Source organism: Crocuta crocuta, unplaced genomic scaffold (assembly GCF_008692635.1).
Source record: "Crocuta crocuta isolate KB4526 unplaced genomic scaffold, BGI_CrCroc_1.0 scaffold363, whole genome shotgun sequence".
NCBI classification, from domain to species: Eukaryota; Metazoa; Chordata; class Mammalia; order Carnivora; family Hyaenidae; genus Crocuta; species Crocuta crocuta.
This window is the reverse complement of record NW_027531626.1, coordinates 1,671,763-1,696,822: the sequence shown is the minus strand read 5'-3', so window position 1 is coordinate 1,696,822 and position 25,060 is coordinate 1,671,763. Positions and strand designations below refer to the sequence as shown.

The 25,060-nt window shown below is 37.4% G+C and overlaps 1 protein-coding gene across 1 annotated transcript in view; it reads left to right on the top strand.

Moving 5' to 3' along the window:
* FAM98A (family with sequence similarity 98 member A) overlaps nt 1-15,229 on the top strand; it is a 15,661-nt gene extending 432 nt beyond the window's left edge. The window contains exons 2-8 of the mRNA XM_077772779.1: nt 2,798-2,946; nt 5,026-5,160; nt 8,562-8,746; nt 9,759-9,839; nt 10,383-10,499; nt 13,170-13,337; nt 13,427-15,229. Coding sequence (XP_077628905.1) covers nt 2,798-2,946; nt 5,026-5,160; nt 8,562-8,746; nt 9,759-9,839; nt 10,383-10,499; nt 13,170-13,337; nt 13,427-14,092 — 1,501 coding nt within the window. The 3' untranslated portion in view covers nt 14,093-15,229. The remainder of the gene's footprint in view (nt 1-2,797; nt 2,947-5,025; nt 5,161-8,561; nt 8,747-9,758; nt 9,840-10,382; nt 10,500-13,169; nt 13,338-13,426) is intronic.
* Nucleotides 15,230-25,060: the final 9,831 nt, after the last annotated feature.

Genomic DNA, 25,060 nt, shown 5'->3' with positions numbered 1-25,060 from the left:
CCCCCCCCCCCCCCCCCCCCCCAGCCTCTCTTCTCGCTCCCCATCGTCTTCCCTACCCCCTCACTCTGGAGGTTGCCAAAGTTGATTTTCTTTTTTCCTACTCGTTCTCCAAACTTCTGCTCGACTCTTGAGCCCCTACTCCTACCCCTCCCCATTTCTCTCAAAAAAATCTCCTTTGCCCAGTCATCTCTGCATGCACTCAGGGTTCCCTAAGCCACATGCCTGCTTCCATTCCGCTAGCCAGCTCACTTGTGTACCTAACCTGTCACCACCTTCATGGGAACCACTTGCTCTTTCCCCTGACAGTGAAACTCTGGTTCACCGACCCACCCTTAGTCCTCACCTTTAGAGTCATCTCCAGCCACCAGGCCCCCTGCATGTTCGTTGTGCATTTTGTCTCTTTGTGCCCTATTAAAACTTGAGAATTTAGAACTTCTTGGGCTAAGTATGGTTCCAGAAACAAACTGTGTGATTACGTATTTGTCAACAGGTAAATGGTGTCCAAAATAATACAGATTTAGCCAGCTTTATTTATAAAGTAACAAGTACTTTATCAAAATGGTCCCCAAGGGTGTTTCCATGACATGGAAACCTTTGGAGGAACGTTTCTTTAGGAAGGGACACCGATGAGGCCCCTGGATGGCTGAATTGGTCAAGCGTCTGACTCTGGCTCAGGTCATGATCTCATGGTTTGTGAGTTCAAGCCCCACGTCTGGCTCTGCTGACAGCTCAGAGCCTGGAGCCTGCTTCGGAATCTGTGTCTCCTTTTCTCTCTCTGCCCCTCTCCTGCACTCGCTCGCTCTCTCGCTCGCTCTCTCTTTCTCTCTCTCTCTCAAATGAATAAACATTTAAAAATTTAAAAGAAAAAAAGGAAAGGACACCATAAGGTTCTCAGAGTCTGCTCATTTAAGTAACTTTCTGTCCTGGTAGAATTTTTTGGGAAAAGAAGTGGTGGTGCCTATTATCTTTTGTTAAGGTGAATTATCATTGTTTTTTTCTTTGGAGCTTGCTCTGAATTTTCAGAATATTCCAGACTTAGGGGGCTTATTTCTTTGATTAGAGCATAGGTAAAAGTCACATTCAGCAAAATGGTCTCTTTGGTGGACATCTCAGACTAAATTCTAAATTGCTTGTCCACATATGAGTCCATTCATCCAGTAAACATTTTTTAAGGAGCACTTTCTCTGTGTTAGTGTTGGGCTGATCATTTACTAGCACAAAGTGAGGTAGAAGACAGGTTCACACTGTGAGAAAGTGCTGTGAGGAGAACTGAGGAAGAGGGTCTCTTTACTTGGAAAGCAAAATAAAGTCCTAAAAGCTTCCTAGGAGAAAGCTTTTGAAGGAGTAGTAGACTCAGAGACGAGAGCCTTATTTAAATGTAGTCATTCTTCTTGGGTAGATGTTGCCTCAAGAATTGGTGATGGATGCTGTTTCTTCCCATTATTTTTCTTCTACCCTTTGCACTGTATTTTTCTGGGATACTAAAAAAGTAGTTGTTACTATAATAATTGTAACCAAGTAAACGTTCGAGATGGGTTGTGATTGACCATGAGATTTTCTGAAAATTTTGCTATAAATTTTAAGCAAAACAACGTAGTTTGATGACATTCAGTCATTAAAATTCAGGCCTAATTGATTGATATGTATCTTTAAAGGATTCACTGAGAATTATTATAGTTTAAATGACTGTCTTTTATCTTTAATCTGGAACACGGTATAAATTCAATAACTATTTGTAGAATAAACTAACAAATTTTAAATGTGTAACACAAGGAGACATTTTTTGGCCTAGTCTCTATATTGCAGTATCTAATAATTTGTGGTTTTGAATCTAGATGCCAGACTATATAATCTCACTTTCTGTGTGAGATTTTTTTCCATTCCATTCAGTGTATAAACACAGAAGTGCGTTTTAAAAGAATCAGATATTGTCATTTCTCAAACATATCTGTACCTCCAAACATCAAATTATCTACATTTAATGTTCCATCTTGAATAACAGTGTTTATCAATATTTCACTTAAAAGATAAAATAGTCTTCTGAAGAACATATATTTTAAAATTGCTTTGAGAATGACAGGATCTTTAGTTCTAGCTATATTCTAGGTTGGGATTCATTATAACTGTTGACTTTTATGAATATTTGAACATTATATATATTTTAAGATTATGCTTGAATCTCTTACGAAAGGATTAGGATTCAGATCCACCAGTTAGCCCAGACATCAACTTGCCAGCAGTAATTCATCTTTTAAATAAATTCAGACATTTCTCGGATACTAGCCTGTCTTAATAGTCTTAACTGTCATTAAATATAGAAAAAGGAAATAATTTAACTGGCAAGTTTTTGCTTTTAAAGTTAAAAAAATTGTCTAATTGATTTCTGGAAAAATTTCTAGAAAAGGTAACCTAAGTTATATTTCTGAAACCATAAACTATAGTATAATGAGCTATCACTTTTTAATATTTTAATATTCAATTCAGTTAAAGTTGTACAATAAGAGCTTTTAGTAAATGGATAGAAGTTGACATAATTTATTAATATGTGTGATTCTATTAAATACTTGTATATATTTTGAAGGATTGAAATGCAATTACCAAGTAGCTTATTTTTCTAATCAATTTTATTAGATTAAAATTAAAAATTTAGATTTTATTTTCTATAAATTTTATTTATATTTGCAGGCTTACAAACTCTTAAACTATTGTTTAATTCTACAAATAATACATAGATAAATTGTGTAAAATATTACTTGTGATTCTTTATTCTTCTGAAGTATAATTTTTTACTCACCAGTTACAAGGGTCCATTATTGGAAGATGGCGCTCTGTCTCAGGCAGTCTGTGCTGGAGCCAGTTCCCCTGAGTTTACCAAACTCTGTGCTTGGCTGGTGTCTGAATTAAGAGTGTTCTGTAAACTAGAGGAAAATGTGCAAGCAACTAACAGTAAGTAAACATTCAGCTTTAGGTACAAAGTATAAAACTAAAATATAAAAGTATTGTCAGTTGAACATTATTAGTACTAAACGTGAACTTTTCCGGTTTTTGTAAACGTAAAAAAAAATTAAATTAAAAGTTGAAGTTAAGTGGAAATTGAAAAGGTCTTATTACTGAGATACAGAAATGGGAGAGAAGTATGGCATATACAAACTTTCCATTCTTTGTAAAACATGACTTGTGAGCTCTTAAATTGGTGGCTAGAACTGAAAGCTGGAATGTTTCTCTTAGGACCACTAGATTCCAGAAGGACATGTAAAGTAAATGCATTATAATTCTTTTATACATGAGGAGAAAAAGAACACTACCTTAAGTTTTCTGTATCCCAGGAATGTTTCGCCAGATCCGTCACAACCAGATGCAGCACCATCAGATTTATGGTGTTGAGAGCTGTTTTATATTTGCCAATTTTATTATTGTATTAGCACTGTTTTGTTTACTCTGCAAAAGAGTCAGAAGCTTGGAACCTAACACTCCACCATCTGGCTCCCTCCTACCATAGGTAAACCTACAATAGGAGACAAAGACAAATGCCCACGTGTTAACCTACGCTCGTGGAGAACTATACACATACCCACATCCCACACCGAATCCCATTTTGAAGAGCTCACTTTCTTACATGTTTACTATATTTAATGTGCACGTGTTAGTTGCAGCCATTTCCAATTATTAAGGACACTGTAGTATAACACTAATGATAGCATGGCGTACGTTTATTGAGCATTATTTTTCTAAGCACTTTCCGTGTTTAACTCATTTGAAACCTGAGGCAGGTTTTATTGTTCTTTTGTTCATGCAACAAGAAAGCGCGGCTAGCTTAAACGTGTTGTCCGAGGTCACACAACTAGTGCATGGTATAGCCAGAGTTCAACTGCAACAGTAAGATTGGCAGCCAGTACTCTTAACACTTCCTCTTGGCCTAACATTTCAGAAACTGTAGGAACTTGTGAAAACAAGTATACTAGATGATAACTGCTTATAACCTGGAGCCCCTTCTAAAAGAAAACCTCTTATAGAAGCCAACATACAAAACAGGTAAAAGTGTACCTATTTGGTTGAAGTTAAGATGAAGTACGTTTAACACAAGTCTTTCCTCATCCTCCCTGGCTCCTTCTAAAGGAGTTTTGTGGAATTTGAGTTTACAGAACAGTTTGCAAAACAATAATACAGCCTTCCCATTTTACAGATGAGAAAATGAACTCTGATCAAGTGACTCAGAGTTGGTTAATTTTTTCCCTTGTATGATAGAGAACCATCAGAAAGAATAGTAAGGAAGAAGGGCCATTGTTTTTCCTTGGTTCACTAAATAAACTCTGTACTTAACGTGTTATGGGAATACAGAATTACAAGTCACATTTGCTAACTTCAGATTTAACCTCACTGGGAATATTAGGCACAAATGGAGCAACTGGAGATTAGTACAGTAATTCGGCGCTTCACTTTATGGTTCACAGCAGGAGGAAATCAGTGAGTGCAGCACCAATTGGGGAAGGTTCTATCAAGGAGCAAGACCGCTGGGCTGTGATGGGTAGGTGAGGTTTGATAGATGAGAAGCACATAGAGGGTGTATCAGTCACAGGAAATAACTTACATGAAGGTACATACGTGGAAATGAGACTGCCTGTTCCTGGGACAGTGAGGAGACTGGCGTGGCACAAATGGAATATTTGTAGAGGTAGAAGGTAACTACTATGTTTATGTCATAGGTACTATTACATAGCAGTATGCAGGGAAGGTAAAGTGAAGAAGCTAGGAAGAAGAATCTTTAAGTGCAGACAAGTAATTAGACAAGTAATTAGATGGGTAGAAATTAAGAAACCATTAAAGTTTCTCCAATAAGGGAATAATCTAATGAAAACTTATTAAGAATGAAAGTTGGCAGTGGTATGAGAAAGGAAGGATTAGAAGTCAAAGTTACTTGTGCTAGGAAAACCCTATTAAAACTTTCAACTTATATATATATGTATAATTTCTTTGCTAATGGGAAAAGCAATTTTTATTAAGTAAGGTTATTTTAATTCTTAAAAGGCCCGAGTGAAGCTGAAGAATTCCAGCTTGAGGTGAGTGGGCTACTGGGGGAGATGAACTGTCCCTATCTTTCACTGACATCTGGGGATGTGACCAAGCGCCTTCTCGTTCAGAAGAACTGCCTCCTTTTGCTCAGTAAGTTCATAGCTACTAGAAGGTAGCTGTTATTTTTTTATTCATGTTTTTTTTTTTTTATGTGACTAGTAAACTGGCTGTTAATTGTACTATCTCATTAAGGATTTAAATCAGAATGCTACGTACTTTAAAGAAAACTATTACATTTTCAACTTAGAAGCTAATCATGGGCCTGTGCACTGGTAGCAAGCAGCATTGTTTTGTAATTACTCCTCTTATCATTTAGCTTTCTTGGTACTTCAAGTTTATGCTTCACCTAATATGACTCTAGGTAGTGCCCAGTATTCAAGTGTGTGATCGTTAAACCCTAGCTTTCCAGACTGGAAGCATATTTTAAAATAGACTAAGAAGGTAGTATGGGAATAGTGAAAATTTTTTTTAAAAATTGAAGTGTTGTATATTGTGGATATTTTTTTGCAGCTGGGTAATTGTTTAGGGCTTTTGGTTTTGTTTGTAAATCTATCAAATTACAATGTAAAATTTTCTGGAATAGTATTTGCATTGTTCCTACACTTACTGATCATTCTGGGAAATAAATTGTTATGAAAAGTTCTTCCATGTTTTTTTGTATACTAACTACGATTTCTTTCTTCACCCTGAGAAACAGTAAGTAGACTGACAGATTTTATTGCCTTAAGTGAATCCTCCAGTAAACACAACCAACAGTCTTAACTCACAAGTTTTATAGCATCTGAGACACATTTAGATTAAGCTTTGGTTAACTGAATATTATAGTTATTATGACACCAGCAGTTCAGAGAGTTTTTAAAATATTGTCTGTATAACTACTATGGTTTCTGAATAATGTGACAGCCCCGGTTTTGAAGGTTCAGTTTTTGAAAAATGGTGTTCATAGCCTTATACCCAGGCACTGAGTTATTCCAGAATCACGTTCATAATGTCTCCTTTGTTGAATGATTTTGGAAGGTGGAGGGGGCAGTATGCGCATAAGGTTAGCTACTGCTTTAAATACTGATATTGCTGCATGTGGTTCTTAGGCATGCATTCAGTGTCCTTTAGATTGTGTGATTTCTAGAACTGGCTCAGCCACAGTATACTCACTCATTCTTCCTTTGTAACATTGCTTACCAAAACCTAATACTTGGCACTCAGGATATGTTATCTTACATGGGAAGATACGAATTTTATGGAAAGCTTAGTAATGACCATGAATAACTAATCTTTTCAAAGAGCTAAGAGTTTGGCCTTTATAAGTTCATACTTATAAAAACCACTTTGAAGATAAATCTTCATAAAATGGCTTTGACTCTTTTCTGTTGCTTAAGCAGACTGTGCTGAGTATTATTTTGGACTCAGGGTCATAATTTATAAACTTTATTTTAGTGTGCTATCACCTCAAAAGCTCCTCAGTAATATACAGCTACTTCTCAACTAAATGACTAAACCAACTGAAAGTTATGCTGCTCTTGGAATTCATGCACATATACACTACTCACTCCTCTTTATCTTTGCTTTTGCTGTTTCCCCTTTAAAATATTTCCCTCAGTTTGTATTCTTTCTGTCATGCTAGTATTTATGTATATGTGTTCATTCTCTTCACTCTGTATAAATATTTCTCATCTTTGCAAGTATCAATTGTCACATCTTTTTGCTATAATTTTACTTCCTTCTCCAGTACCCTTTAGCTTTTAATATATTGTGTTCCAATGGGGGAAAAGAACCAATCTCATTAGAATTGTTAGTAGACTAGTCTTTGAATGAATGGCTACAAACACTCCTGTGTCTGGTTAAGAAGGTTTAGCTGTTCGTTGCCTGTCCTGTTGTCCAATTATTCCCCTGAGGTATAATAAGTCAGATACCTGAGTTCGTAATGGGTGAAGAATCATTCATCTTTTTGTGCATATATTCTTTATTCCTAACTAGATTACTGGTAGAAATCATCTGTTTTGTTTGTTTTGTATTATATCTCTAGTACCCTTCCTCGTACTTTGAACACTACAGTTAACAGCTAATGTTTTTTGATGGGAATTGTTATTGGTGAACTAATTTTATGGCTGCCTGAGCTATGTTGTCCCAAATTTAGAGAACCAGTTTATTAAATCATGATTTTCTAGAACAAGGGTTGGCAAACTTTTTCTTTAGAGGAGGAGACTGTGAGTATTTTCAGCTTCGTGGGCCATAAGGGCTTTGTCACAACTACTTAACTCTGCTGTTGTAGCATGTCCCAGCCAGAGAGGTTATGTAAATGATTGTGGTAGTGTTCCAGTAAAACTTTATTTAGAAAACGGTGGTTATTTTCATGACTGTGGAGTTTGACTTCTTTGATCTTTTAACTCCTACAGTTTGCTGTATGGAACACATTAAGATTTTATCAAAACCATTTAGAATGACCTTTCCAGCAGCTTAGCTGTATTTATTGTTCTAGCATTACACCTTGGGTATAGGAAATGAGATACTCAAGCTGATCATTCGTTTGTGCTTCTCATAGGACTTAAGAGCCCAGAAAAAAAATCTTTTTCCAAAACTCTCTAACGTCAGAAGGTTCTCACTTTGTCACATAACCTGAAATCCTGGGATCTAAATGATTATTAATCATCTTTCATAAAAATTTAAGTGTCCTTGGGAAGGTTAAAGGAATAAGATTGAATATTTATACCTTCCGTCACCTGAAGCAGATTGCAGCCCTCATACCTGGCTGAAATCAACAGGGTGATAGTGATACAAGAGGACTCTGCCAAGTTAAGCCTAGAAAGTTCTGTTGATGTTTTTCAGGGGAATTAAGGGGAGTAGGGAGAAGAGGAGGAAAGTAAGGGGAAAGGGAATATTGAGAAGAACATAGATGGAAGAGGGTTTTCTTTACACAGCCAGAGAGGGTGGCATTAGGCTACTGCAGGCCATGAGAAAAGATCTTTGGGGAATTTTATGCCTTTCCCCTCTTGTAAGTTTTTATCACTTGGAAATGTTTCCTGCCAGTTCTGAACAGACTACCCAAGTATTGGAAGGTAAGAGAGCAAGAGAGTTACATCACTGGTGCCTGTCAATAGTGAGAAGTAAAAAAATAATACTAACCAATTCCAACTGTTGCTGAAGATTGGCCACCTGCCACCTTTGTTAAATTTAACAGATGCCAACCCCTGTTCTGGATAGTGGGATACTTGGACCCAGATTTTTAGATGTGATCTACTTGATACTTTGGTTTCAAAGAAGAATTACTTATTTTTAAATCACCCTTTAAACATAAATTGATTAAATACCTGAATTACAGAACCAGTTTATATGTTATGTCATTTGCAGGTAAAAATGGTTTTCTTTTCTTGTTTTTATCCATTCTTGCAGCTTTAAAAGTTACGTATCACTAGGTCTATAGAGTTGTGACTCCAGACTTATGACTATTAACTGTAGCTGTATCTCATTTTGAAATCTTATTTTGTTTACTTCAGCATACCTCATCTCAGAACTAGAAGCTGCCAGAATGCTCTGTGTGAATACTCCTCCAAAAAAAGCTCAAGAAGGAGGCGGTAGTGAGGTCTTTCAAGAGTTGAAAGGCATATGTATTGCTCTAGGAATGTCCAAACCTCCAGCCAATATAACTATGTTCCAATTCTTCAGCGGGATTGAAAAAAAAGTAAGACCTTTAGTACCAGATTGTAGTGTATTAAAGGCATAGTCCTACATTTGTTTGAAATGAAGCAAGTTAATTTCTCTTAATGGGAACCTAATGTGCATATTATTGTTACTAAATGAGTTTTGGGTTTTAAATCCTAGATACCTTAAAGAGAAATTAGTATTTTACTTTTTTTTTTTAACTTGTTAGCATGTTTCTTTTTCAAAAAGGAAACTTTACACTTTGATTTATAAACTGAAATAAGCTAGGTATAATGTAAAAAGAATTAAGACTTAAGTCCTTTTTAAAATTTTATCACTGAACTTTGAGGCAATTAATTTTTAAGGTCTTTATCATTAAATGTTACTACCTTCCTATCCATTGACTGGACAGAAAAGGATGTCAATATATTTGGTTTCTAATCCAGTCACTTTGAGTCTTACATGTTTCAGTTGGCAAGCTAGGTTTGTCAACTGCTGATAACATAACCTAGTATGTGCAAATAAGTCAGAATTATTTTTATGCCACACATCACCTACTTTTAAGAGGTTTTAAAAATATAATTGACTAGGAATAAACAATTTTAATAAAGAATTTAAGAGAATGATATTTGTTATAGCAGAGTTATTCTCTGTATGCATATCTGCTGGACTCTAAGAACTGGTACATTTGCGTTGTGGGGTCAGTGGACACCATGATGCACAAATTCAGCTGAACTCTACAGGGGAGCAGCACTGTATCCATAGTCTAGATTTTCTGTGTGTTCATTCATCCATTCAGCAAATACCCACTGAGTGCCTACTGTTGTCAGGCACCGTTCTAGGTACAGTGAAGGAATCATGCTTCCATAGGCACGTGAGGAGTGGGACAAGTGAGTGTCTTTATCGTGTGGGTCTTGTACATTTCAAAACATCCTCCACCTTTGCCTCTGTCAGGAATCTTCTTTTGATGGCAAGATATGATGGGAAATGGGAAGATGAGGAAGATATGTTTTACTTTTAGATTTGTTTATTCATTTGTGTGTCTATGTCAGTTAAAGGAGACCTTAGCAAAAGTTCCACCTAACCATGTGGGAAAGCCTTTACTGAAGAAGCCAATGGGACCAGCCCACTGGGTGAGTAGCAGTCATCTTGAGTAAACTCGGTAAAGAACCATCTCTCACGCTGTTGACGCTTAACAGTTTGTGCTGTTTAAGTTAATGTTTTCTGATACGTAGTTTCCTAGCTGGACATTCTTAGAATCAATTTTGTTAATCTTAAAGATTTAGACAGAATAATTTTATTTATGTATGATTAGAAGCACTTACCTCATAATTTGTAAATATTTCACATAGCTGGTAAAGATAAATTGCAGTTGAGTATGTTTCTAATTGCTAAATGGGTTGCCTTCTAGCCAAAAACGTCATTGGGCTAAGCTTCACACAGTGAATTATGGGAAGGCTCAATGAGAATTCTCTGTGTATTCTTTATTATGTTTTGAGACACTGTTTTGCGTGTCATGCATCAACTTATAACAACTTTTAGTATTATATCAAGTAATCTGCATTGTGCTAAGTGCTGGGGAATCAGTTATGAATGAAGCAACACGAGTTGCTGCCCTCTTGAAACAGGGTCGAGCAGATTGAAATTTTAACTGATCTTTTAAATTTCGTTTTTAGGAAAAGATAGAAGCAATTAACCAAGCCATAGCCAATGAATATGAAGTTCGGAGAAAGCTGCTAATAAAACGTTTGGATGTCACTGTCCAGTCTTTTGGTTGGTCTGACAGAGCTAAGGTACATATTAAATCATTTAAAAGAGCGGAGTATTTATAGACATGATCCTTAAGCATTCCTAGCACAGTTTAAATATGGTGGAGACTACAAAAGAAATACATGGGAGACACACATAGGGATTTTTCTTGAGTGAGTTGCTGAGTAGCAGTTCTTTCAGCTATTCAGCAGTAATGAAGAAAACATTTTTTTCTTGCTTTTTAATATTTTTAACAAAACCATATGTTTTACTCTCACCTACTGAGAGTACCCATTTGTAAGAGAAATGGATAGAGTATTTGAAAATTGCTAAACTAATTGATTTTGAAATTGTTTACTAGACCTAAAGCAAACAATTTCATTTGCTACTTTAAGTTAGAAATACTGGATTTAGCAAGACCAAATATAACTGTACATTAAGAGAGAACTGGAGAATGTGGTAAGGTTCACTTTTACTTTAGATTAAATGAGATAATCCAGGTAAAAATCTTGGTCATTCAACATTTATTAAACATTAAATATCTACTCTACAATCAGTAAGCAGAAAAAAAATTAGCACACTTGACTAATTTGACCTCCTTAGAACCTTGAAGTGGAGCTGATCCATGAATTTATGGGGAGTTTGGATCCAAATATGTATCCAATATTCCCTTTATATTCATGTTTGAAAACAGGTTTTTTTTCCTGAATTTTAGTTAAATGACTCTGAAAAGGTTTTTATTTAGTTAGCCAGTTATCTTGCTAATATGTTATTTTCATCTAAAATCTTTAAACCTTAGCAAAGCCCTTTTGGCTACTACATTGTTGGAGTAGGTATTTATCAACTTAAAATATTTCAGTGTTGGAGATCGGTCTTAATTCCCCTGATTTTGCAACTGAAAAAAAATAGAGACCCACATAAATGAGAGACTTTGTCTGAGACCTCACAGCTAGTCAGGAGCAACACATGGAGCAGGTGGTTCTCTCCTGTGACTGCTGTGTAGGAACTACCAGAAACAGTCATTTCATTCTCAGCGTGGTCAGTGCACTTCAAAAACAAAAACCTTGCACCTCTTAGCTAGAAAACTATCTACTGACTGATTGATAGTGTACTGACCGAGGCACTGACACACCACGACCCTGGGTCAGGCACCACCATGACTGGAGTGTACCGCTGGCATTGTGACCTGGTGTGTTGGAGCTTTTCTTTCTGTCCCGTTTTGGACATCTCTAAAATTCCATGTTAAATCTAGGTGATATTTAAGATCGTTTTGAACGATAATATACAGTGATTTTACGAACTATAAAAATATATTTGGGAGGATAAGGAAGGATTGTACAAATTACACAAATTTTTTTTTGTTTCATCTAATGGAATTTATGTACTGATATCTCATTTTGGAACTTTGTTTTTAAATCACTTCATAGAAATTACTTTGCACAAAATGAACTGTTTCACATAATGAAATTTATGTGTTTCTATCACTTTGAAATTGCATTTTAAATCAACTTTATTTGCAACATAAAACTATTTTCTCAGAAGTGTTTGTTTCCATTCAGCAAACACCGTGAGCACTTAATGTAGGTACAACCAGTGGCTATAAGAAAGAAATTCAAGACATTCAGGAAACATTCCTCCAAACTATGGGATGATAATCTCTTTATCCTTTTAATTACTAAAGAAAACTTTTTCAAATAATAAGTCACCGATCATCCCATTGTCTTAACCACAATAGCTGTTTTCATTTTTAGTATTCTCTCTTCCTTTGTCTATATATACAATAATAAGCAAACTTTTTTGCATTCTAGTTTTTCACATAAACATTTACCATGTATATTTCAAGACCTGCATATAACTGACAGATGCACCAAATATTTTTTGTCTTTGTGTGATATTACTGTGTATCGTACTTGTACTGTTGCTTCCAGAATTTAGTAGGTAGGAGATTGTTGTTTCTCACAACTGAGGTTAATTTGTCTGAGAAACATTTCTTATATTTGTTTGAACTTTATTTTCTCGTGTGTGACATTTCTCTTTTATGTCTTTTGCTCATTTATCTTTTGCGGTCTTGTGTTTCACACACATCTAAGCGGGCTGCCCCAGTGTCCCAGTGTCCCAGTGCTTTGTCTCTCAGGAGTTGACAGTCTTAGTCATTATACTTCTACTAAATGGTTAACATACACCGTTTTTCCTTATTTATTACTTAAAATAGAGGAAAGTATTACACAGGGGGATCACTTTGGAAGAAATGTGTCCTGTTAACATAATTAGTACAAATTAATCGTAGCTAACATTTTTTTCTCATTGTAAGATGGGAAAATTAAAAAGCAAAATTACTGAAATGGGTTTATATCCTTATATTTACATAGGTAAAATGAATATTTGATCTGAGACCAACGGCAGGAGGAACCTTTTTACCTTTTTGGCCCCACAGTCCCTAACGGGAAACCCCTTTACCCTAACGGGAAACCCCTTTACCCTGTGTATCCCCCTCCCAGCCACCTCCCAAGTTATTCCTTGCTCTCTCAAGTGTCTCACAGTTGTATCTTAGAATAGTCATTCACTGGGTCAGAGCAACGGTGAGTATGTTTTTCCTCCAGTCTTAAGCCTACTAACTATTTTTATCAGACATTTTGGAAGTCTTGAACATATTTAATATCAGTGTTTTTCATTGTGAAAATTGACTTTTATCTTTCAACACTTCGTTTCAACAGAGTCAGACAGAAAAATTAGCAAAGGTTTACCAGCCAAAACGCTCAGTCTTATCTCCTAAAAGTACTATTTCTGTCGCCCACCTTTTGGCTGCAAGACAAGACTTGTCAAAGATTTTAAGGACAAGCAGTGGCTCTATAAGAGAAAAGACTGCCTGTGCCATCAATAAGGTGATTAACGTATCTTTACTCTTCTTTCAAATACGTTTATTTCTATTTATAAAAATACAGCAGTTTAAAACCTCTTTCTTATCCCATAGGTGTTGATGGGCAGGGTGCCTGACAGAGGAGGCAGACCCAATGAAATTGAACCTCCACCTCCAGAGATGCCACCGTGGCAGAAAAGGCAGGATGGCCCCCAGCAGCAAACAGGAGGCCGAGGCGGAGGGAGAGGTGGTTATGAACATTCCTCATATGGAGGACGAGGAGGTCATGAACAAGGAGGAGGGAGAGGTGGACGTGGTGGCTACGACCATGGTAGCCGCGGGGGAGGAAGAGGAAATAAGCATCAAGGAGGCTGGACGGATGGAGGGAGTGGAGGAGGGGGTAGCTACCAAGATGGTGGTTATAGAGATTCAGGTTTCCAGCCAGGTGGCTATCATGGTGGTGGCCACAGTGGTAGTTATCAAGGTGGTAGTTATGGTGGCTTCCAAACATCTACATATACAGGAAGTGGATACCAGGGTGGTGGATACCAGCAGGACAATAGATACCAAGATGGTGGGCATCATAGTGACCGAGGCAGTGGTCGTGGAGGGAGAGGTGGTCGTGGAGGCCGGGGTGGACGTGGTGGCCAGGGAGGAGGTTGGGGAGGGAGGGGGAGCCAAAATTATCACCAAGGGGGACAATTTGAACAGCACTTCCAGCATGGAGGTTATCAGTATAATCATTCTGGGTTTGGACAAGGAAGACATTATACTAGTTGAGGCTACAGAACCTTACATTTTGCTAGAGCTCAAGTAATAGAAACTTAGTTTCAGAATTCTGAGTCCAGCATCAATTTTGAATTAATGGGAGACCACAGGTGGCAGGCAGATTCCTGCTTGGCATAAGTATTTGTAGGTCTTCATTGAATTCTAGTTGGTTGGTTTTTTTTTTTTTTTTTTTAAAGACTTATATAATGCAGTTCGTTTGAGAAACATACAACCTCTCTCGTTTGTATGAAGAATTTTTTAAAAGGTAATTAAAGTTGCCTTTAATTGACCAGTAGACTAATTCCACAGTCAGAACATGTGTACTTTTTGGGGAAGAGATTACTTGAATAAGTAGTTTTCAAAAAGTGGTTTTGAAAATGAGGATTCTCCTAGGTTTTTTTTAGATTTACAACTAGGAAACCTTCCTCATATTAACAATCCATTTATATGTGTTTTCCTTAAAGTATTCAAATGCCTGTTTTCCAAGCACAGTTCTGCCCCGACTGGCGTTTTATTCAGAGAGATTATGCCACATTTGCTTCATGAGAAAACTTGTAGGTCAGTTCCTATTAAATGAGCTCTTCTGCAGATAGCACATTCAGTAGCCTTATCCTTTTGATGGAATACTGTACCATATGCTCAACTCTAAAAACCTTGAACACGGCCAAAATCCGTAAAAATTATAAAAGCAAACTAAGTTGTGAACCTATAGTACATGTAGGCATTTATATAGTATAGCAATTCAAACTGACCTGCATCCATTCAAAACAAGTTCCTCCTTAAACCTTATTTTTACTTGAAATCTGTTAGAAGAAACAGCAAACTGAAATTTGTTTTATGCATGAGTTAATACCACTGGCTCAGCAAATACAAAGTTAGTTTGCTTTAGGCAGGAGACTTTTTTTGTAATGGAAGAAATGCACTACCAAGTGAGAGGACAGATTTTTGCTTAGTGCAGGAGGCCCTTTATTATTGCTGCAGAAAACAAAAGCCTGGCTGAGTTGATGTTTTACATTCTCCTTTACTGAAATCTACATGAAGCTTCTTGCTGGGTTTTTGTAAATGTAAACATTGTCAAGCTGTGAAAGAAAATGGCTGGAGGTGTGCTTTGTGTGAAAGGTGAGCAATAAAGTATCTGTATGTTCTCTCTCTGGTTTGAGTTTTATTTTAGCTCCTTTTATTTAAAAACTGAATTATTGTGGATACTTGTTTCAGGCTTATGAGCTAAGACCTTTGTTTCCCCCAAGATTATTGAGTGTTTCTTTAAGACATAATTTGTAATGAAAGATAATCCTTACCCTAAGACCATAAATAATTGAAAATATGTATTTCCAAATTGACCTTTTACTAGAACTAGTTCTAGCTAGAAGACTTCACTACTCTTTTCTGGCCACTGGGTGTAGCTGTTGTTACACAATGTATTAGGCAAAGATACATTAATGAGCCTAATCTTCAGGGTTTTAAATTCTGTTTCTCCATTCCTCCTACGAATGAGGGACATTTTTCTTACAAGGAAGTGAAATGAAAATAGATGTTTACGGTATTTCCTTTTCCTACTAAATGTCTTACCACAGAATAACAATACTCTCTTTGCTATTGAGACAACCACATTCTTTCCGTACCTAAAAACCATTTTTGAAACTCTACCTTGGTCATTTTGTTAATTTTACCTGTTTGTTAGATTTTTTGGCAAGCCTTTACCATCCTAAAATGTTCAAACTTGGAAGACAATTGAAAATACTCCTGTTTAACATTAAAGATTTTAAGGTCTGCCTTGAAAGTTGTAATTATTGGTCTCTCTATGCTTTTAAATATATTTAGTATGTATAGGGATTTCCTATCAGAAAAAAAGTTGTGAAGGTTTCATATCTTAGAATGTATTCACAGTACTTAACCTTAGCATTTCTTTAATCTGTTTCATAACCAAAGATTACACAATATACGTAATGAGTCTGTGTCATTCTTTTGACAAGCGTAATTTCGATTTATTTTTACAGTTAATAGACTGCTTTTCAAATTTGAGCATATAAGAAAGCAGATCTATGTTTTTTTATGGATGGCTCTAAAATTTGCATCTTCATTTTCTACTTCAAACTAGCATTTTCCCCCCATTATAAACCCATAAAAGAATTGTGTTTTGGTTTCTCCTCTTTGACAGATTAAAACATATCCTATTCTGAGAGAACTTAAACTACCAGTTAGTTTGTGATTATATTAAAATAAAGTTCTGAGATTTGTGTAGAGCCTATCTATTGATTTTACACATATTTTTAACTTTAACTTGCAGTAAATAATTACTTAACCATAGTAGGGAATGTGGGAATTTCTTGGAGAAACAAGAGAACAAAATTTTTAGGGAATTTTTGACATGTGAAATCTTAAAATACTGTTAACTTAGAATGAGAAAGGCAGAACCTTCCATTAGTGCTTTTGTTTCTTCCCCAAACCAGGACCTAAAACAGGATATCAACATTCTCTATGGAGATTATCCCAGATCTGCCACTATCATTCTCATTTCTTGCTCTAGATCCAAACAGAGCTAGTATCCATCTAGCTGCGCTGGACACAGGAAGAGTTAAATAATTCTTGCTAAGGGAAAGCACTTGAAACCATGTCTGTATATACTGACCTGTTTTCCCACTGCCCAACTCACATTCTTAGATTTTTATGTTGCACCCATTGTACCTTTCTGGATATTTTATTTACCTATAATATATCCTTTTGAAAATAGGTTTTAGATGTATTCATATTATTTAACCATCTCTCCTAAGTACTTTGGATGGTATTTGATTTTTTTTTTAAATAGGGCCATAGAAAATACATTCATCACAGAGGGGCGCCTGGGTGGCTTAGTCGGTTAAGCGTCCGACTTTCGCTTAGGTCATGATCTCGCGGTTTGTGGGTTCGAGCCCCGCGTCGGGCTCTGTGCTGACTGCCAGCTCAGAGCCTGGAGCCTGTTTCAGTCTGTGACTCCCTCTCTCTCTGACCCTCCCCTGCTCACGCTGTCTCTCTCTCTCTCTCTCCTAGAAATAAATAAAACATTAAAAAAAAAATACATTCATCACAGAGTACCTAATGTTATATAAAAAGTCCTTTTTTCCTGCTATTCTTGTTTCTCTCTTTGGTCACTAACATAATTATAACACTTAGAGATGCTCCTTTTGTTGTTAAGTGCTCCGTGTCCACATTTGTATCAGTGTATTCCTACAGTTCAGATCACTGATGGAGGCAGGTATGCACATCCATGTTTGAACTCACTTATTCACCTTGGGTGCTTTTAGTCACCTGTAAAAGTATGGTGGTAAAGAGGTTGCATAAACACAGCTGTTGGCATGAGAGCTTTCCCAAGAAATCATTTACTTCCCACTAAATGTAAATGAAGAAACCTAGGGTGGAATTTGAGTAAACCTTTTCTTTAACATGTTCCCTAAGAATCTGAGGGAAGACCTTGAAAAAAATATGGAGGTAAGTTAGTCCTGTCTTGGAAAATATCCAGTGGCAGAGCCAGAAACAGGTAATTACAGCATAATATAATGAAAAATGAAAGTTTTGCCAGGTACTAGTATAACAGCATTCAGTATTGTTCATATGTGATGGAAACGTGGTAGAAGCCAGTTAATAGAGGGCTCTGCATATCTTTCTAAGTAATTTGGACCTAGTTTATGTACCCCAGTATGCCACAGTATGTGACATAGATGTGGATTCTATATGAGTCACTGGCTGGAGTAGAGAATGGGTTTAAGGAGAGGACAATGACTAGAATCAGAAGCATAGATTATGTCCCATATAATAACGGGGAGGGGGATGGTTTCGACCTGCAACTTAGGAAAATGCCTGCAGACAGACTTGGGAATCATCAGCATCCAGTGATTTTGCATTGGAATATTCAGAATAAGGATTCTGTATTAAATCACCCAAGAGGGGGAAAGAGCATCAGACCAAGGACAGAACCTCGGGGAGTCACTTAAGGAGGGATGGATCAGGGTCACAGAAGCAAGAGGAAAACCTCAGCAGCATTGCTGTCTAGGTTTAGTAGTAAGGTCCAGTAGTCTGTTACCCTTCATCAAGAGTTTCACACAAAGAATGAAGCCCAGGATGGTTGTCAAGCAGACTACCAACGTCCACGTAGCCAGTAAGCAGGGGACCGAGAATCCAACTTGGGCTCCAGAGCTCAGTGACCAACCATTCCAGAGGCTACAGGGATTCAGCGAACCAAGGCTTAAAGTACCCATTACATCTTGAGACCTTTTCAGTAGAACTTTCAGAATAAACTAGAGCCAGCTTACTTGAGTTTGAGAAAGGAAAGACATGAAAGTAAGTTTAGGCTGTTTCCAGAAGCTTCCCTAGAGGAGAAGGACAGTAAAAATAACCATATAAAACTTAATGGGATGAAGTGTGCCCTGAGAGGTTACAAAAAGCCAAGGAAATGTTCAAGAAATGTGAGAACCCAGAAGGGTCAACTGCAGAATGTGAATTCAAAGGAAACCTATGTATCACTGACTATATCTTAATATCATTTTTTTTAATGAGGCATTTACAAGATGGTTGAGATACATTTTCTTGGGGAAGATTATGAAAAGTACAATCAACTCAGAACTGATAGGTTTACCCCCAGCATAGCTTCCAGCACTTACCACAGCCTTAGCCTGCACTGGCCTTGAGGTCTCCTATATTAGATTCCTACAGAATGCTTTCTCTCTCAATGGGACCAGCTGTGTGGTACAGAAGACCAATCAGATGTCAACTACATTGGGACACCTGGGTGGCTCAGTCAGTTAAGTGACTGACTTCAGCTCAGGTCATGATCTCATGTTTAGTGAGTTTGAGCCCCTCATTGGGCTCTGTGCTGACAGCTGGGAGCGTAGAGCCTGCTTCAGATTCTGTGTCTCCCTCTCTCTCTGCCCCTCCCCTGCTCACACTCTCTCTCCCTCTCAAAAAATAAACATTTTTAAAAAATTATTTTACGGTCAACTACATTAATGCGAAACCATAGAGAAATTGGTTTCATTCTAACTAATCTTCAATTATCAGAAATTAGTGAAAAAATTCTAATGAAACAAGTAGAAAGTAAATCCCAACTGAAAGGGATAAGGGAGACCTTTTTTGTAATCTTATTGACAATGATGCTAAGATATAACAGTTTTAAATTTTGCAGTGCTAACAGTTACTTTCCCTGTTATTTAAGTGCTTTCCTGTGGAAAAACAAAAGTAATAGAAAGCATGTCTCCCCTAGAGGCACATCTGTAACAAACTAGGGCAAGGAAACGTACCGTCTTCAGATTAAAAAGCAATGTGTGGATACAACAAAATACTTGCCTAACAATTCATTTAGAGCACCAGGAGACAGGCGTTCTAGATTCAGAACTCTAGTGCACACAGGTGTTCTAGATTCAGAACTCTAGTGCACTAGACATTATTAAGTAGGATAATCTATATAAAATGTCCACCATGGTGTATGGTACATGGTATGCACTCAGTGTTTAGTTACTATCAATACATAGGTAATTACTACTCAGGAACACTGTAAATAGAACCAAAGGGAGAATATCTCTCGTCCCTTCCTGGTTCAAGTTTGGAATAAATGTTTACCTTCTCCTTATTACAACTTCAAAACAGCCTAAAATATCTTGAGAGCCTATGTACAGACCTATGAGGGGCAATCTTCTATGCATCCCTTTGCTTCTTAAATCTAATTTTGTCTAATGAGAGAAATCTTTTCCAGTGTATTCAGTGTGTGTGTGGAACAGAGCAGCTTTGCAACACCATCAAGGACAACAAAGGAATGGAGGTGAAGATCAGGAGACCCCTTGTTTTTAGATTTCTGTCAAGTATTCCTTCCAGTTGGGCACTTTTTTCCCTCATAAAAAGGTAAAATAAGAAGGTAGGATGATGCATCTGATTTAGCACAGTTTTTCCAAAACGGAGTTAGCAAGAACATGCAGTTATTGCAAAGGATATGCTGCTTTAATGTCTTGCTCTAAGCAAGGGAATAAATTCCCAATTCTTGTTCCCACAAATACTCTTTCCCAAAACTAGACGAGGAAGTAACTTTTCCCACTTTACCAAAAAACAGACAGGCAAACAGGAAGTCCACAAAATATCTCTGATAACCTCCTCCTGCGAACTGCACCAGGTGTAAAATCCTCTGGGTACCAAACACGGAGACCTTAAAATATATTGTTTCAAGGAAGCCTCCTTTAACATCAATTCAAAGCTCCTGCCTGTTAAATCTCTTTATATTTATTTCCCTTAAGGATCAAATTGGCCTTTCTAGGGAAATTCTGAATTCAGAGAAACCAAAAGAATATTGGTTAGTTATGTGGATTATTTTAAGTAGAACTAGACTATTTGATAAAAACCAAATCTTATTAATATACATTGGCTAAAACTCACAGATAAAACATTAATTACTTTCAGATTCAGAGGTCTTTATTCAGTAAGGTAGCTAGAACCTATTTTATCAAATCATGTCATAGATGTTTATTCTGATCACAGCCAATGCTCATTTCATTTTACAGCACACAATAAACTTATTTAAATTTATGATAAAACATTCTGTATATAAACTTAAAACTGTATAGGTGAGCAGAAAGGCTTAAAGACCATGAACTGGTAAATGTTTCCATGTACGTCTGAGGACTTCTTCATTAATAATGCACTGTCCTAGACCAGAAGTAGCTGTCTGTATGTTGTACATCAGACAAGGCTCTTTTTGAGAATATGACCTCTACTAGCACTGGGAGGTATAGAACAACCTCTCAAGTTTTAGCTATAGAAAAAATAAGAGATAGTATGTGGTACTGGGAAGAATGCTGTATTTGGAATTTTTTAAAAAATGGTTATTAGTTCATTTTTGAATAGCTAATACATGGCTCAAAATTCAAAACATAGCAACAAGTTTTTCACTAAAGTCTCCTCACTTTTATCTTCCACACAGTCCTTCCCCTCCCTACCCACAGATATCTAATTTGTTACGAGTGTGTGTATGTCCTTTTTCAGAGGTATTTTAAACATATAAAGAGAATAAATACACTTCTGTTTTCCCTCCATTAGTACATGAATAATGGCATGCAATATATCCATACATACAGTTTTTCACCTTGATTTTTCTTTAAAATGTATTTTGCAGACCTTTCCGTGGAAATTCATCAAGAGTCTTTTTTTTAACATCTAAATGACATTACATTTTATGGACGTAAGCGATTATTTGTTTAACCAGGGCTTTATTAATTGATACTGGATTATTTCCAGTTGTTTCCTATCCTGAACAATATTGTGATAAGCCATATTCACTTTGTATTTCCCTCGTGTCCCAGTAGATCTTGAGAGGTCACAAGTAAGAGCCTGGAATCGGGACACATACTTCTGGGATTTGAAGCCTACCTTCACACACTAGCTGTGTGTCCTCGGGCCTTTTACGTAAGCTCTCTGAGCCTCAAGTTTTTCCTGGTAAGAGCTTGAGATACTACAGAGATTTGATGAATGGCCCTATGTAAACTACCTAGAAAATGCCTGACATACAGTGAATGTTGTTTTAGCTGCTGCTACTACTGCTCAAGTTATCAGCATCATCAGCATCATCATCATCATCTTGAGGATAAATTCCCAGACACAGAATTACTAGGTCAAAAAGAAAATACATGTTGAATTTTGTCAGATGTTGCCAAAATGGTCTTCATCAAGGTTCCACGAATATACATTCCCAACAGTGATNTACACCAACAATGAAACAACAGAAGGAGAAATCAAGAAACCGATCCCATTCACAATTGCACAAAAAAAACATAAAATACATAGGAATAAACATAACCAAAGATATAAGAGATCTGTATGAAGAAAACTATAGAAAACCCATGAAGGAAATTGAAGAAGACACAAAGAAATGGCAAAACTTTCCATGCTCANTTAGCCGCTACTACAAAGCTGGCATCAAGACAGTATGGTATTGGCACAAAAACAGACACAAAAACCAATGGAATAGAGAACTCAGAATTGGACTCAAAAATGTATACAACCAACTAATCTTTGACAAAGCAGGAAAGANAAGTCAGGCAGAGAAGGACAGATACCATAGGTTTGCACGTATAGGAAGATTTGGAGGAACTTAATGTAGGACCATGGGGGAGAAGAAGGGGAAAAAGAATGGGGGAGAGGGAGGAAGCAAACCATGAGAGACTCTTGAATGCTGAGAACAAACTGAAGGCTGATGGAGAGAATGGGGGGTGATGGGTATGGAGGAGGGCACTTGTGGGGATGAGCACTGGGTGTTATATGGAAACCAACTTGACAATGAACTATTTAAAAAAATAAATTTCAAAAAAAGTTACAAGGTCTCTTTGCTTTGGTTTTTGTATCTGGGTATTTAGAAAGATTTAGAGTTTTGTTCCAATGTTTACCTTTATAACTATTCAGAATTGCTGTCACCTTCTATTTCTTTAGAATTACTAAGAAAGTCATTGGAAACCTGGAATTAAGGGTAAAGATGGCTTCACGTCCTTTGGGTCTCATTTCAGAGTAGTATCTAACAAGTGTATATAAGGGTCATCTGACTTTCTAGGGCAGTGATTCTCAAGTGTAATACTAGCATTAGCACCAATATCACCTAGGTACTTGCTAGAAATGCAAGTTTTCAGGCCTTCCCCCAGACCAGAAAAATCAGAAACTCTGTGGATGGGGCCCAGCCATGTGTTGAAGCAAGACCTCCAAATAATTCTGGGCAGAGGTTCTCAGACAAGAGCAATTATTGCCCATAGAGAACATGTGCAAATGTCTGGGTACATTTTTGGTTGTTACAACTTAAGGGAGAGGTGGATGTGCCACAGGCATCTAGCAGCATGCCCTGCAATGCACAGGACAGCCCCCACCCCATCCCGACAAAAAATCATCTGGAACCAAGTGTCAGTCAAGCAGAGGTTGAGAAACTCTTTTCTAGGGGAAGAGAACTTTGTCTGCTATATACTATTTATTATGGATTCGGATCCAGATACTAACTTGAAGAAAACTTACTAAGATGCAGACAATTTCTATCTGGGAGAAAAACTTCTTTCTGTACAGTAGAGAAGATAATCTAAATGTTAGGGTTGAACTGCCCAGTGGGATATAGTGTTAGCTCTCTACTACTGTGTAACAAAATACCCTAAAACTTAGTAGCTTAAAACAACGCTAAGCATTTATCATGATCACGGTTTCTGTGACCAGGAATTCATTAAGTGGCTTTAATACATGGAGAAACAATTTTCATCTGCTCTTTAACAGTGTGGTTGGTGGGCTTGCTTTGGGTGAGAGGTCTCCTGACATCTCTTTAGCTATATCCTTATTTTCCCCTCTGGTATGCCTTGGGTTTTTGTTTTAACTGTTTGTAACTTTGAACTTGTATCCAAAATCTATGGGAAGTTCATGTAGGGAAGGAGCTAGGATAAGGTCCAGACCAGGTGAAATTCGTCACGACCTAGGGCTGTGCTCATAAGTTCAATTAGCAAAGGCTAATTGGCAAGGACTGGCAACTGTGGATCTTTCTTATTTTGTTTTGTCACAGGACTGTAACAGCCGGCTGTGGTAGAGACGGATGGTTTCTTTGCAAATATTCCCGGTCTGTGTGCTCTGCTTCTGTTTCTCGGAACAAACCACGTGCAGGAGGTTCCGGACACTGGCTGGTACATGCATTCCTTTCCTTGTGAACAAAGGATTGAGGAGACTCACTTCAGAACGTGCCTTTTGTGTTGAGAGGGTGCTTGCAGCTGCCAGTGTTGGTTTGTTTATAACCCCTCTGCTATAGGGACTTCTCCCCAGGTCTTCCTGAAAGCCTCTGACGCTTTTGGCCATCTTTCCTCTTGGGCCTAGGATTTCAGATACCTCCTGGTTGCTCTGCCAGTGGGGCTTGCTTTTCATTTTTAGTCTCATTGTTGCTTTTAAAATGATTTCCAGCAAGATTAGAAGTAATGATTTCTTTCCCCACTCCACCCCCAGCTTTTTTAAACTACTAAACTTCTGAAAAGCTTAATAGTAGAATGAATATCCATATATCCTTTATGTAGATTTAACCACTGTCACCATCTTGCCACATTTACTTTCTCTCTCTACACAAAAACTCGTTTTTCACTGAACTGTTTTTAAAGACTTTTTATTAATGTTTTTTGAAAGAGAGCATGAGGGAGGAGCAGAGAGAATGCCACGTAGGTTCCGCAATGCCACCACGGAGCCCGGTGTTGAGGCTCGAACTCAGGAACCCTGAGATCATGACCTGAGCTGAAATCAGGAGTCAGACACTTAACCGACTGAGCCACCCAGGCACCCCTCACTGAACCAAAGTAAATAGCAATATTGATACTTAATCTCTAACTACCTAAGCAGGCACCTCCTAAAAATAGACATTCTCTTATATAACCATGAAATCATTTTCACACTGAAGTGCATAAACTTTCATTCAGCAAGTTATTTAACATATGGTAGTCCCCCTCCATCAGGAAAGTATATTTTCCAAGACCCCCACAGAATGCCTGAAGCCTCAGATAATACTGAACCCTATATATGCTATGATTTTTCCTCTACATACATACCTATCTATGATAAAGTTTAACTTATAAATTAGGCACAATAAGAGATTAACAATAATAAAAAACATAACAAAATGCTGTAATGAAAGTTATGTGACTATCAGCTCTCTTTCAAAACATCTTTTAAAGTTTTTATTTATATATTTATTTAGAGACAGAGGGGGGGAAGGCAGAGAGAGAGGGGGAGGGGGAGGCAGAGAGAAAGTGGGTGAGGGGCAGAGAGAGAATTCCTAGCAGCCTCTACTATCAGCATGGAGCCCACGCAGAGCTCAAAACCACATACCCTGAATTCATGACCTGAGCCAAAATCAGGAGTCAGAAGCTTAACCGACTGAGCCACCCAGGCGCCCCTGTGTCTCAAAACATCTTACTGTGTTGTACTCACCTTTGGTCTTCTTGTGATGATGTGAGATAACAAAAAGCCTGC